Below are 15,053 nucleotides of genomic sequence, written 5' to 3'. Positions count from 1 at the left end.
AAGCGCAGTAAGAAAATTTTATTTAGTGACCCAGTAACACTTGCTCTGCCCGAAGCTAACTGCTTGGGTTAGTGGAAGAAAATACAAACTCTCATCCACTATGAGGGTGAGTTTATGTAGAGCAAAAACTCATCCTTATGTAGAAGTTAGCAAATATAACTATCCACTCACCCACAGAACTGAGACTGTGAGGGATTCCAACTATGAGCTGTGATAGCATGTGTTACAAATATTGTACAGGTGTGGTAGGCTACAGGTGTGGTAGGCTACACTTGTGGAACAGCTGTGGTGCAAATGTGGTACAAACGTGCATTAGTAATCAGCGGAGAAACAAAGTGTACAGGGATAAAAACTCAGATTATAAAACTACATATGTAAAATCTAAGTGCCTGGTATTTATAAACATGATTTAAAAAAAAAATCTCTTTGGTAAGGAATGAAAAGGGTGTAACTTATATTCTAAGTAAAAGCAACACTTACAGAACATTGGAATGATACCCATCATTTGCTGTAACAACCACATGTGCTTTATTGAACTGTAGGGATTAACACTGATAACAACACTCAGGTTTGTAATTTATCGTTTAATTTAGCATCAATGACAATTCCATAGCGTCTGTAAGTTGGTTTAACTTTGCAACAAAACTATAACATCTTAGTTGGAATTAATTGGTCTTACAAAATCTTAATGAAGAGGAATATGATCAAGTTTGATTATAATCTCATCTTAATTTAATATACCCTGAACCAATGAACTATTTGATGCTAATAATAAGCATGGAAAAGTCATTAATGTTGTGCCTTGAACGTTTTAAAACCAAACTGTGGATCGGACAAGTGTCAAACAAGTTGGCCTGCTTTTTTAATGGCATCAAAATGAAAACTGTTTAAAGCAAAGACCAAATACTCCTCAAACAAATGACTTGTAATATAACTCGTCTTATGAAACTCCTCAATTTTACCAAAAAGTTCATTCTTTAATCTCAAATTCTATGAACACAATTTTTCCAAAGATCATTTTTGGGTTAGAATTTGGTTTGTTAATCTAAAATCACAGAACAACAAAAAGTAATAAAAACATCACATAAATAAAAGAAATATTTCAAAATTCTTGATAGCATTTCATAAAAAATTTTTCTTACAAATCTTTTTTTGTCAAACTTAAGTACTTAAATATCCAAAAGCATGACATGAGTCAAACTTTGCCCTGAACAGTTCCCACATCCCTGCCATCCAAACATGCCACTAAACGCCATGTGGGTGACTAGTGCCTTATGTCCAAATTGCAGGCCCTACCCTGAACGTGCTCTAGAAGTGCTCAGTTTAATAATACTTGGAAACCAATCACTGGACTGGCTATGATAATATGAAGTTTGTTTTAACAAGGGCAATCTCAAGGTAGGTTCTGTAATTTGAGTTTTAGTACTCTTGAGTACAAATCAGGAATATCGTTTTATTCGTACCCGTCACAAGAACAGCTAAATGCTAACTTTGTACTCACTTTTGATGGCACAAATTACTGTTGGTGGTTCCAAAAATTTAGCACACATCATATAAAATTCATCTATGAAATAAAAACTCTATTCTCTTTACATTAAAAACACTTTCAAAAAGCATTCCATTCACATTTGGAAAAGGTGAAGCCAAAATACATATGTACAGGTAATAACATTTACAAAGAGATGAATCCAGTTTTGCTGTGAAACTGCCATATTTGCATCTTGGTTACCAAGGTTACCATAACTGGTTGTGGTAGGTTCTATGGTTTAATCGTTGGTTGTGTGAAATGAGTGGTATGAAATTTCTATCAAAAGAACACCATAGCACTGCTATGGTCTATGAAACTAAGAAACTGACAGCAAAATATTTAGAAATATCTTTTAACTCTATAACATCCCCTTTAACTAGTTTACTTGAGCCCTGAAAAAAATGTGATCTTTCAAAAAGACCATCCATTTATCACAAAATTTAGGCACACAGATGGTATTGTTATTAATTTTTATTGCTCACTTGCAGCTGTTTAGTGTCCAGCAGACGTGGGGGCAAAGTTGATAACTACAGTCAAGTCGTATAAAGTGTAGGCCAGGCTTTCGTGCTGTAAAGCATCACAATCAGTGTGATGTAACACAAATACCAGCTGGCCCAAGTACTATGACAACTATGTAGCCCAAGTGGCACGTATACTGTGGCAGCAACAAGAGCACCCAGTGTACTGCAGGAGCAATATTGCCCTGTGAGCCATGGTTGCTACTATACTGCTGTCGTCATGTTCACCCCCAAATTAACTCCATACTACAATTTCAGATTTGCAGATTAATTCTCCAATAGTTTGATATTTCTAATAAAAATGGTTTTCAAAAACACCTAAACAGAGAACAAAAGTAATTCAACCACCTAGTAGCACCATTTGATCATATTTATTTTTTTCTGTGTACAGTGTTGACTCTTATTTCATCTTTGAATGTAATTTCAATAAAGATGCTGGCAGTTAACTACGTTAAAATTTGCTTCTCACATCAATGTCCTACCAGATTCACACTGTATTTCCCTGGAATCTGAATGCCCTGCAAGACCAGGAATAATTGTTCTCACCATAGAACTACAGTTGTTCTTATGTTCTTACATTTAGTAACCATAATACTTTTGATAATCCATGACTGTAAACATATACTGTAGCTATGAGACACACATAATCCCACATTCTAAAATAGGAATTCTCAAACTGCAAGGTAATTAGTCCTCACAAAGGATCGCACTAGAGCAAACAACTGTCAACAATAGAGTACAACCTGTACATTCAGTAGATCTATCCATATAAATATCATCCCCTATTCATTGTAATGGACGATGCAGTCGGTATCCTCTTACAATACTACAGTTACAAGACTCTTTAGCAGGGTATCAAGTAACGTAGTACATCACCTCCTTTACTTTTTTTAATAACTATTGATAAATTTTTGACTCTCCACTTTACATTTTGGTTCAAAGTATACTATATCACAAGCATCAATCTTACCCTGATCAAGCAACAGCCAGTTTAATATCCTGCATTTCTTAATTTTGGTTATGATGAATCTATTGAATGTACTGTTTACTGTTATATTACAGAGCAATGTGACAAGCCCAGTGGTGATGTGCCAGATTTCAAATTATAAGGCCAAAAAGTACAGTACCTGCAAGTGCTCAAATTTGATTTTGTAACTTATGGGAAAACCTATATACCTTAAGAAATGGAGTTATATTTATGTGACCTTATGCAAACTGAAAAATATCAGTTTCACAAGGATTTAGCAAATTTCCTATCCCTAGAAATTATCCACTGTTTTGAAAAAGTGCTATGGCTCAAAATCACTGACCTCATCACAAAATTGTCAATAACAAAATAAAAAATGCAAAAGGTGATATTAATTACACATCTACTTAAAATTATAGGAATCAGTGCATGATTATGCCAAATGCACTCCGAGGTCTCTAGTTTTTCAATAATAATTACCTGTACTGCACCAAATTCTATAATCCCTTCCTCAGTAAAAGAGCATCTTCCAGGAATGTGCCAGTAATGACTGGTAAAGCAAGAACACTTTAGTTCTCTTTCACCATTCAAAACTTCTTTACTCAAGAAGGCATTGTAAAATCTGAACCAACATCCATCATTGGCTCTTTTCAGACATAAAAACACATTCCCAATAAGTTGAGATTTCTAATTACTATATATAAGGGATCATATGAGGTATGTCAGGCTAGTTTCAAAGTTAAGAAAAACTCATCAAAACACAACAAACACTATCTATGGTCATACCCAGCACAGCTCATCCCTTGCAACTTTCTACATCAGCTGTCAAGTGACTCACAAATTATAAACAAATTAATGGCAACATCAGATTATATCAAAAAGGAGTTTATGATTATTGTAACAAGTGCAACTGGAAACCTTAATGCATGTGTTTGGGTTGCTGCTGTCTCCAGCTGACCCACAGCACTGATCATGGCGCTGGAGGGTATTTGAGGAACCTTCACCAGGGATTCACTGAGGAACTTCAAGGACTCTGGGGGGCACCTCCAGGAGGGTTTCAGTAGACAAACTTAGCCTAAGCAGTTTCAGTTGAGGAACAAATCACATCAGCATACAGAGTACACTCTGAGCTACTTCAGTTGAGGGACATTTTGAGAATATCGATCTGTTTTCCAGTGCGAACAAGTCATGCCACAATAACAGTTAACTTCTCACAGAGAAAACATAAACAATTGACCATAGCAAGATCATAGATGCTATTCAGTTTTACTGAATGCTGTAACAAATAAGAAAACTTAATTCTTTTTTTTTCTTCAGAGTTCACTGAGCCCCTTAAAAATAACTCTGGGGCCACTGTTATATTTCTAGAGTACATCCAACTTGCAGTAACTTATTTACCCAAATGTTTATGCAGTAAATTTGATCTGGGTTTCAAAGCTTGTTCTCAATACCTTTGATGCGGATTAGTATTTAAGCCATTAGTGGCAAGAGATAGCACTGATTACAGAGATTAAAGGGTTGAAAGTGAGATAGCTGCATTCCTGGAGGGCTTCAGTTGAGGTACTTGCGACATCTTCGGGTGCCACACGTGCAGGGAATTTTGTCTTCCTCAATAGGAAACTTGTAGTCATAGGTAAGTTCCTCCCCACGAAGGATCCTCCGTAGGGCAAATATGATGATATGTTTCTTGCCCAGAATATCCACAACACGAGAATAACAATTTGGCTGGAATACACATAATTAATTCACTGAGTTCATATGCTAATGCTCAGTATCAATTACTTAATCAATTTGGTCATCAAAAAATCAAAGTTGGAACAGTCCTTACATACAACATTTACATCATACTGTAATATAAAAAATTATATTCTTTGGATGTTTTTATTACCATATAAGAATTAAAAGCATCCAATCTTCTTTAAGGGATGCCTTGGATGGAAAGTTCATCAAAATCAAAAATGGCTCAAAATTCCTACAATAGCCTCACAGCACAGCAACTTACACTTCAACCTGGTTCCTTATAACACCAACTGCCTCCTTCCCATCTTCTGACCTTGCACTTGCCAACAGTGAGCTAATGGTGTGGGAACCAGGATCCTTTATCTTCCTGCCCTAGAAACCCCTTCTATAAACCTCCCACAGCTGTCAGAAAGCCAGCCATGTATGCTGAACAGGACCATAGGTCAAGGAGTGTGGTGATACTGTGCATATGCACGGTAGGACAATTTGGTGGTAAGTGTTAAGGGTCTTCAGCACGGAAGTTACATCTTGGGTATATGGGATCTTCAGGTACTGTATGATGAATCGGTGTTTGTAATGTTTTGGAGATAAGAGAAAACAAGAAAGCATAACTCTTATATATCTAGGGAGTGTAGTTTCAGATGGATGTATTTCTGGGAGGGTAGCATTTAGACTGAGTGAGCAGAGCAACTGTTTAGTGCTTATTGGATAACTTCAGAGTGTATGTTTAATCAGTGATGCGATTTTTGAGGGTGGGTGGATGTGTGAGTGGGGTTTCTTGAAACGTGAAGCAGGGGTAACCTTTTTACATCAACTTTGGGGGTTGTTGGTTAGTTAGAGAATGAACTGGATGGGGAGGGTTTAGTGCTGCTGCAAAGAATTAAGTGCTAAGAATATTGAAGGATTATATGCACTGGGTGAATCTCTGTTTCACTGTGTTTATATAAGCTGAGTGTTTGCAGTTGCTTAGAAGCCAGCTGCTACAATATCTTTCAGGTGCCTTGAGCACTGTCTTTTCTCTAGGTCCTCCTCATTTAAAGTAACATAAAAACTTTTCCATCTCATCCCCAAGCAACCCTTTATTACCTTACCCTTATTCACACTTATTCTAAACTTTCTCTTCATACACACTCCCCAAACTGTGTCACTAGCTTTTGGAATTTCTCTCTAGTCTGCCAACACAGCCATGATATTTACAATGAGGAACCAATTCACCCTTAAAGACCCCCACCTCAACACACTACAGACCTACCCCTCAATAAAAAAGGAAAAGTATAAAAATGTTGGACAGTACGATGTTACAGATCACAATATCAATTTGTACGAAAAATACTTACATCACAAGAATGATTGATGAATCTTGCAGCATTGCCATGCATGGTAGCATCAATCACTGTATCATCATCTATGCGAAACATATAGCAACCAATACCTTTAGATTCATAATCCTTCTCACGCATGTCACACAAACTGGAGCGAATCACCTGAAACAATTACACAATAAGTTATACAACAATAATACCTTATACATGTGGGTGTGAGGCAGGGTTGTATGACATCACCTTGGCTTTTCATAACATATATAAATGGATGGAGTGATAGCGATGAAACCAAAACTAGGAAAAGAGAGTGCAGAGACAGAGTATGGTTGTGAGGTTTGATGACTGGTGACTAGCCTGTTTGAAGATGATACTGTGTTTGCTAAGTGAAGAATTGTAGAAGGTTGTAAGTGTTTTCTTTTATGGTGTGTGTGTGTGTGTGTGTAAGCATAGGAGACTGAAGGTAAATATATATGCGTAAAATTAAAGTAATGGTGTGTGAATGGAAATAATAGTGTCTGAAAGGAAAGAGTGATAGTTTAGATTTTGTAAAGCTTATAAAATGAAAAAAGAAATTGTACTAAACTGCATTACAGATATGTGGGGCAAAAGACTGGAGGAGATGACAGATTTTAAGTATTAGGAGCAATATTGAATATGTTTGGTAACATGGAGGGAAAGAAGAGAGAGAGCAGTACGAGGTAGAAGAGTCACTGGGTCCTTTTAATAGAATAATGAAGAGTAGAGGTGGAAGTATGGAAGTGAAGAAAGGATTAATGGACAGCATAGTCCTCCCTACCCAGACCTATGCAGCTGAACCTGGCCATGGGATGTGTCACAGAAGTCAAGAATCCAGGCTGTGGAAATGAATTCCATGAAAGGATCATGTGGTCTTTCTAAATGGAATGAAGAAATGAGAGGGTGTATGAGAGATTAGATATAGCAGGGAATGCAAACAGAATGAATTACAGTGTTAAATTAGATCAAAAGTAATACTTTTGAGGTGGTTTGGGCATGTGGAAAGAATTTAAGAGGGGTGCTTTACAAGGACAGTGTATGCTATTGCAACTAAAGGGGTTTGTGTGAGAGGAACACCAGCTGTGACACAGGGAAACTGAGTTCAAGAGTACTGGAGGGAGAAAAATTATGGAAGATTGCATGAAATGATGTATGCAAGGGAGGTATGTATGGAAAGGAATTTTTTGTTGTGACTATCCCCTTCATGAGACTTCCTGGAGGGAATTTGGCATGAGATATACATAAACAGATACTGTAGATAAAATACCCCAGTCATACCAGCAAGGGGTATTTCATGTGAAAAAATCAAGAAATAACTGCTGAGCATGTGAAGTGTTAGAATTTTGTTTATGAGGGTTAACAAGAGAATGTAGAAATCATTTTACCTAATGAATCACTTCACTGCACACACAGCACAAAAATGATCTTACACTTTCAAAGTTACATAATATGACAAGGATGAAAAAATATGACAAAGTTAACAGATGATCATTCTGAGACTTGTTCACTCGTATAGAGATCACTTTTGTGTTGTGTACAAAGAGCATAACCAGGAAGGATCAATTACTGTAAAAAAATTCTGTTAATTCTGTCACACTGAACATATGCTGACAAAATACACAATTAATACTTGTGTCTGTATGCTCATGAACTATCCCATATCAATGAAAATGGCTTTGTGATTAATTAGCAAACATATGGAATATAATAACAGAAATCTAAATCGATACCAAAAATTGTGACGAAGACCATGTAACATACATTTCTTTACAAAACTAATCAACAAATCTCATCATTGTCCCAGCAAGTCACAGTCTTTTATGCTTGTTTAAGACAGTCACTTTAAGATGCTTTTGACACTCACTTTAAGTGAGATACACAAAAAAATCAACACAACTTTCCAACTGACACATGAATGCTGCCATAAAGCTTAACTCACAAATGGGAGGACATGAATGACCTGAGGAAATGACAGAGCTATGACTGTCCGTGGAGGTGTAATGTGTGAGTTTTCAAAAGGAAATAAAACTAAGTTTATTCTCTTTCAATGCACAATTTGGAAATCTCATTTGTCAAAATTTACATTATGGCAAGTGTGTTAAGTCACAAACATTCAAGTTTTTCTGCAGAGGAAAATCTATTTACACAGTAATATGTCCACATCATAAAGTGATCAGTAATTGCAAGCATACTTGAATTTGCATGATCTTCCTATTAAAGCTGGTTACAAAATATAAACACTGTTTTGGACATAAACAAAAGATACAACTAAGTTACTGACATACCTGACCAGCATATTCTATCACCATTTCACCTGCATCAATATCACGTTTACAAAACAACCCACGACCATGAATGCTGGAACGGAAAACACCCACAGCTTCCCGGGCTGTCTCTCGTAGATGCCGATAACGCATAGCCATTGGCAACTCCAGACTTGTGGCACGCCTAGCATATATTCAAAGAAAATGTCACATAATCTTTCACCTAAATCTGCCTGTATTAGATTAAGTTTAGTGGCCTGTAAAGTATTCAACACAGTTAATAATATTATTAATACTAGTACTAATAATTATGATATGATAAAAACAACAACAATAACAATATCAATTATAATAATAATCATGGAATAACCAAGAAGGAAATGAAAAGATGGAGCGAAAGATGCTTTGAATATACTAGAGGTTGCGAAGTGTGCAAAAAACTGAGCAATTTTGAGCATTGTGGCTTACAGAGCTATCAATGGGCTGAACCTAGACATTTGAAGCAGTTGGGGGAAATCACAGAAAAGTTTGTGAGACCTGGTTGTGGATAGGGAGTTCTGTTTTAAGTGGATTATACATGACAGCAAGAGTAAAACTGCTTCATATGCCCTGGTTCAACGCACTGATGGCATACACATTATCATTTTCTTATAATTATAATTGACTGCCATTTCCCTGCGTCAGCAAGGTAACAACAGGAAACAGATGAAGAAAGACCCATCTACTCACATCCACACATATATACATACACATACATACATATCAATATCAACATATACACATATACAGACACATACATATATACGCATTTACATATTCATACTTGCTTGCCTTCATCCGTTCCTGGCGCCACCCCGCCCTACAGGAAACAGCATCACCACCCCCTGCGTCAGTGAGGTAGTGCCAGGGAAACGGACAAAAAAAGGCCACATTTGCTCACAATGAATCTCATGTGTAATGCACCTAAACCATAGCTCCCTATCCACAGCCAGGCCCCACAGACCTTTCCATGGTTTACCCCAGGTGTTTCACATGCCCTGGTTCAGTCTATTGACAGCAAGTCAACCCTACACATATACAGTAAATACCAACTGTTCTTTCACTTTAATTCTGCCTTTCTCTTTATCTGCTATAACTCATTCCATGTATCTATACTTAATCACTGTCTTCACATCTGTTTTTACCTAAGTCCATACCATCTCAGTACTGTTTCATGTACTCATCCACTCCTTTTATTAAGCTACATCTTCCTCTAATCCCTCATTCTTCACCTCAACCACACTTAATTCCACATCAACTTCTGAACATCATTCTCAGGTGTTTCATATCCGCATTTCACAAGTATACAGTAGAGTCAAAATCACTCTTACATGACTATAAAAGACCAGAAAGTTCAATTTTGTAAACTATTTCCTTTGAAAATTCTAATCATATCCCAGTTTCCATTACCCATCATTGCTGAAAATATCAAAATAAATATTTGTAACCAGTGCATCTTTTGTCAATCCACACTATTTCACAATTTTCTATCATTGGAATTCACATTCCATTTTCCATATCTAGATATTTTCCTTTCTAATTCCATTTTCATTCACAAAAGGTAGATCAAGTACACAACCACATGTTATTCACTGGAATACCCAATTTCAGTCATGGGGTGAAGTTTTCTTTGCACAATATGTCAAGTCAACAGGTGAGATTTATTTCCATTCACACCTACATCCATACACAGAAAATGCCACTACTGGACATGAATAATTATTTTCATTTCTTTGGCATCCTCACTCAAATACACCTTTCTTCCAACATTTTGCTCAGTGTATCTGTTTAATTCTTTTGCAATTATCTAACTGTAACTATCACCTTAAACAAGTCACTCAGTCTCTTCCTATTTCTAAACACATTCCCCAACCAAAATCAAAAGTAGAGCATGTTACCTTGTAGTAGAGAGTTGAATCTCTTCTTGTTGAACCAGTGAACGCTCAGGCATACGTCTGTGTTTAGATGCTAGCCAGCTGAAAATATCATATGGAGAGCGTGTTTTAAAGGGTTCTGTACGAGCACAGCCAGTTGGATTTTCTTCTACAGCTCCTTCCTCTTGTGGTCTTCGATGGAACTGTTGATCCCAAAGAAAAACATTACAATCAAGTATCATCTTCACTAATAACAGAAAACACGATGGTTTTTAAGACTGTTGTTATAAATAATATCAATCAAAACAATGTACACTACCACCACATTTATAATGCAATACATTCTATTACCAAAAACGATGGATAAAATGTACTAGTTACAACCTGGTAACTTGTCTGGTTGGTCTCACTGCTGAGTTTTCTCTGGGATGGTTAACTGCTACCATTATGACATCTTCAGTTTCTTCAACATATAATGGCATTCTCATAAAATTATCTACACACCTTGTCATCAATATTTCCCATTTTCTTTATCTCTTATTACATATATTTTCTTGAGAAGGTACCAACAAACAATATCAAAATATTTTGTCTGAGGCTGGATTAGCAAGTAACATTCACTGATATGGATGAGAAAAAGAGGAGAAACAGCCATCAAGCAAATCAACCAACCATTCCAACATATAACAGGCTCATCAGAAATATTGAAATGCATGTAAAAATCTCTTACATACTGGACTGAATAATTTCATTATAATTCTACCATCTTCCAAAAGAATATCAAGTTTATAAATAAAAAGATAAAGTGCTTACCTGAAATGAGTACTTGTGGCAGTCCTTTGCTCCAGGAAGTTGTTCTAAAAGATATTGCACAGCATTATGTGTAAGGCCCAGCATATGCAGACCTGACATTGTCCCTCCTGGCCCTGCTTGTTGCAAGTTGGTCGGCATCTTGGAATCAATCCGCATGCTTGCTCTCGCTGCTGCAACAGCGTCAAATACCTTCTGCCACACCTCTGATATGTGCCGTGATTCTACACGGAATCCATCCTCTGATGTAAGCTCAAACACAATATATGGCTCAGTGTTACAAGTCTTAGGTTTCTCAAACATTGCAGGATCATCTGCAGGATTATGCATGGGATTTATAGAAAAGTTAGGTAACTGCTCATTTACATATAGGTCACTAGCAGTATCTTTGTTGACAATAATGAGATCTTTTTCTGGATCATGATTTTTGGCTTTTTTTCTCTTTGGACCAACAGACACTTTAGCCTTTATTCTTAATTCTTTAACCTCTGGAGAAGGTAAGGGTGCAGCAGGTCCAGATATTGGTAATACATTGAACCCTGAACTCAAAGAATTATCTTTGCGTAAAACAAGTTTGTAAGACTGCGTTTCAATTCTATCATCTTTCTCATCAGCATCCTGACAAGTTGTTTCATTTTCAGAATCTGTTTCTGACTCTGAGGCAAGAGACTCAAGTCCTTTCTGCTCTTTAAGAAATTCTGAATGTCCATCCGGTACATTTATTTTGTCTATTTGTAACATTTCTTGTCGCTGCTTTTGTCGTTCAAGCTGCTTTTCTCTCATAGCATCACGGTAACTGTAAGTGGGTCTTGGTCTTACAGTTGCTATTTTTGGACTGGTTTCAACTGATGTCAGTTTAGTTGTAGAACTGCCTGTAGATATTGAGACTACAGAAGAAGTTGTTATGACTGCTGGAGCAACAGTAGCCACTGTTCTCACCCCACCAACCAATGGCCTGTCTGCAAATGGTATACGTGAGTGCCCTTGAGCATCCAAGGGACTGCTATCAGCTGATGTAGTAGTATGTACTGGCTGTGGTCGAATTACTTGTGGTGCTACTGAAGCCTGTGGGCGCTGACGATTAACCAAGGTGGAGCAGGATCCAATGGAAGATGAAGCCGAGACATTGACAGCCATTTCATGGTTTCCTCTGCTTGAAGAGCTCACTATACACTGAGGAGTGTGCAGCTGTTTAGAGCCACTACCAGTGAAGGACAGCTCCCTTGATACTACTGTTGACTGTGGTTGGTGTTGCTGCTGCTGCATGCATACCTGACCAGCTTGAAGGTCTGAGAATTGGATACAAGGTGAGTGCACTTGCCCACTATGCATGTGTGAAGCTGACATTTGTGCATGCTGCGTAGACACCCCACTCTGGTTATACTGCATGACAGAATTGACCTGTTGGTCTGGATGATGCATCACTTGTGCCTGCTGTTGCTGATGCTGTTGCTGTTGTTGTTGCTGCTGTTGTGGTAAATACTGAACTGACTGCATTCCTGGTACCATGGCAGGCTGATTTATCACTAAAGTTTCTGGAGCAGTAAAGGAATAAGTTATGTTAGTATTTACAACTTGTGGAACAACAACAGAACTCTGCTGAGGGGTCATTACTAACTGTGGCTGTGGCACTACCACTGGTGCAGTTGGATAGGTCACCAAACTGCCCCCACTTGAAGCCATCTCACCATCACGAAAGCTGCCCACATACTGTAGAGTGTATCCCTGCGGGACAGCAACAGATGGTGCAGATACCATAGTTAGCACCTGGGGACTGACCTGAGGTGACACTTGAGGGGCTACTTGGGAAGTAACTTGTGGTGCTACCTGCAAGGCAGGACTTAGGTGACTTACTGGAGAGTTCAGTTGGGCAGTGGTTGGGTACTGAGTTGACTGTCCACCAAACTGCTGGAAGGAAGCTGGTGCCCCTTGTGTTAATATCTGTCCTGAAGTGTTGGCCATGGCATGCATTGTGACTTGAATTGGAGCAGGAGTAGCAGGTGGTGCCATTGGCATACCAGAACCTGCATTATGGTAATGTTCTTGAGGAGGCATGTGTGGAGCTGCACGGCGGTACTGGCATCCACGACTCCCTCGCATCAATCGAATATTAGTGTATCGTCTTGGGCTAGCACTTTTCTTTACTATGGGGCTAAATTTCACAGGTGATACAGGAGGGGGAACAAACACATCAGTGCCAGGTGGAGGATGACCTCTCACTACTTGTAACAGTTCCACATCCTCGCCAGTACCTGGGCACTTCTTTATGGCTGTCCTTACCTGCCTATGAACACCTGGTTGGCGTGGCAATGATGAATCTAATCTTGGTTTCTTTATCGCAGGTTCATCCTCTGCAGTTCTTACATTACCTGAAACTTCTAAAGAAGTTGTAGTCTTAGACTCTTGAACTTGGTGAAGTGGGTTTTCAGTAATATGATGTTCTGCACTAGACGCACTATTACCAGAGACTGGATTTTCTTGGCCTGTCGCAGAATCGTGAGATGCAACGTGTGAAGAAATAAGGTGAGGGGTAGGTGATGAAAATTCTCCACTATTTTCATTTCTTGGCATTAAAGAGGAATCCAGATTTAATTCCTCAACCTTATCACCATGACGATGTGCAAGTCTATCATCATTTTCCTCCAATTCTTCTTCAGACTGGATATCTTCCTCATAGTCATCATCATCTTCTGAAGTACTTGAACTATCAACCTCAAAAGTACAAGTTTCAATGTGCTTCTCATAGCTCTCCTTCGTCCTGAAAACATACTCCAAGCTAATTAATTGGAAAAAAATTGAAGTACAGTTGTCAAGACTGAGATTAGTTCTCAGCCATGATATATGATCAGACTAACTTTAACCCTGCTACAGTTTCCTGTGCACTCCAGTACAACTCCTCTTTTTCTAAGATAAGTCAAAGTTTACATATTCTAACAGAATGAGCAAAAATCAACATAAAAGTAAATTTAGACACATCAAGTCCACAGATAAGATGAGCCATCAGTAGTATTGATAACAGTTAATTGTGTTGACACTATGATTGTTTCGTGATTTTTTGATAAGTTAACCGTGTCGACACCATGATTATTTCTTGACTTTTTCTGTCTTATATAGTGATGGAATTATTATCATTTTGCTTTTACTCTGTTATAATCACTATAATATGCACATATACTCTATGACAATACTAGTCCTGTGATGCTGCATGGATTCAAGGCAGGGGCCTTATGCAAATATGTAAATGCAAAAATGTAAAGATAGTGGGTGTGGTGAAGACTAAATGTTTGAGGACAATAAGCAGTGTGAGGAGGGTTGATCGAATAAGAAATGATAGGGTAAAAGAGAGGTATCGTAGTAGGAGGAGTATATATGAGAGCTGAAGAGGATTCACTGAAATGGTCTGGATATATAAAGAGGATGACAGAGGAGAGGACGAATAGGAGGGAGTATATGTCAGAAGTGGAGGGAAAAAGGAAAAGGGAGAACTAAGGAGGAGGCAGAGGGATAAAGTGAAAAGCGTTTTGAGGGTTTGGGGCCTGAACATGCAGGAGGTTGCAAGGCATGCAAGGGATACTGCAAACTGGAGCAATGTGGTATACAGGGAACAATGTGCCATCAATGAGTTGAACCATGAAATATGAAGCAGTTGGGGGAAACCTTGGAAAGGTCTATGGGATCTGGTCGTGATTGGAAGCTCTGGTTTCAGTGCGTTATACATGACAACACGAGTAGTAAAAGCTTTGCGGAAGATGAAAGCCGGCAAGGCAGCAGGTTTGGTTTGGATGGTATTGCAGTGGAATTTATTAAAAAAGGGGGTGACTGTATTGTTGACTGGTTGGTAAGGTTATTTAATGTATGTATGATTCATGGTGATATGCCTGAGGATTGGCGGAATGCTTGCATAGTGCCACTGTACAAAGGCAAAGGGGATAAGAGTGAGTGCTCAAATTAAAGAGGTATAAGTTTGTTGAGTATT

General features: G+C 38.1%; 1 protein-coding gene across 1 annotated transcript in view; it reads right to left on the bottom strand.

Annotated features, from left to right (window-relative positions):
• Nucleotides 1-15,053, bottom strand: part of trx (histone lysine N-methyltransferase trithorax) — a 111,844-nt gene continuing 96,791 nt past the window's right edge. The window contains exons 12-16 of the mRNA XM_071684987.1: nucleotides 11,081-13,835; nucleotides 10,292-10,470; nucleotides 8,376-8,538; nucleotides 6,091-6,237; nucleotides 1-4,738 (exon numbers count right to left, since the gene is read on the bottom strand). Coding sequence (XP_071541088.1) covers nucleotides 4,565-4,738; nucleotides 6,091-6,237; nucleotides 8,376-8,538; nucleotides 10,292-10,470; nucleotides 11,081-13,835 — 3,418 coding nt within the window. The 3' untranslated portion in view covers nucleotides 1-4,564. The remainder of the gene's footprint in view (nucleotides 4,739-6,090; nucleotides 6,238-8,375; nucleotides 8,539-10,291; nucleotides 10,471-11,080; nucleotides 13,836-15,053) is intronic.

This window comes from Panulirus ornatus, chromosome 39, assembly GCF_036320965.1.
Source record: "Panulirus ornatus isolate Po-2019 chromosome 39, ASM3632096v1, whole genome shotgun sequence".
Classification (NCBI taxonomy): domain Eukaryota; kingdom Metazoa; phylum Arthropoda; class Malacostraca; order Decapoda; family Palinuridae; genus Panulirus; species Panulirus ornatus.
This window is presented reverse-complemented; position numbering and strand designations above follow the sequence as displayed.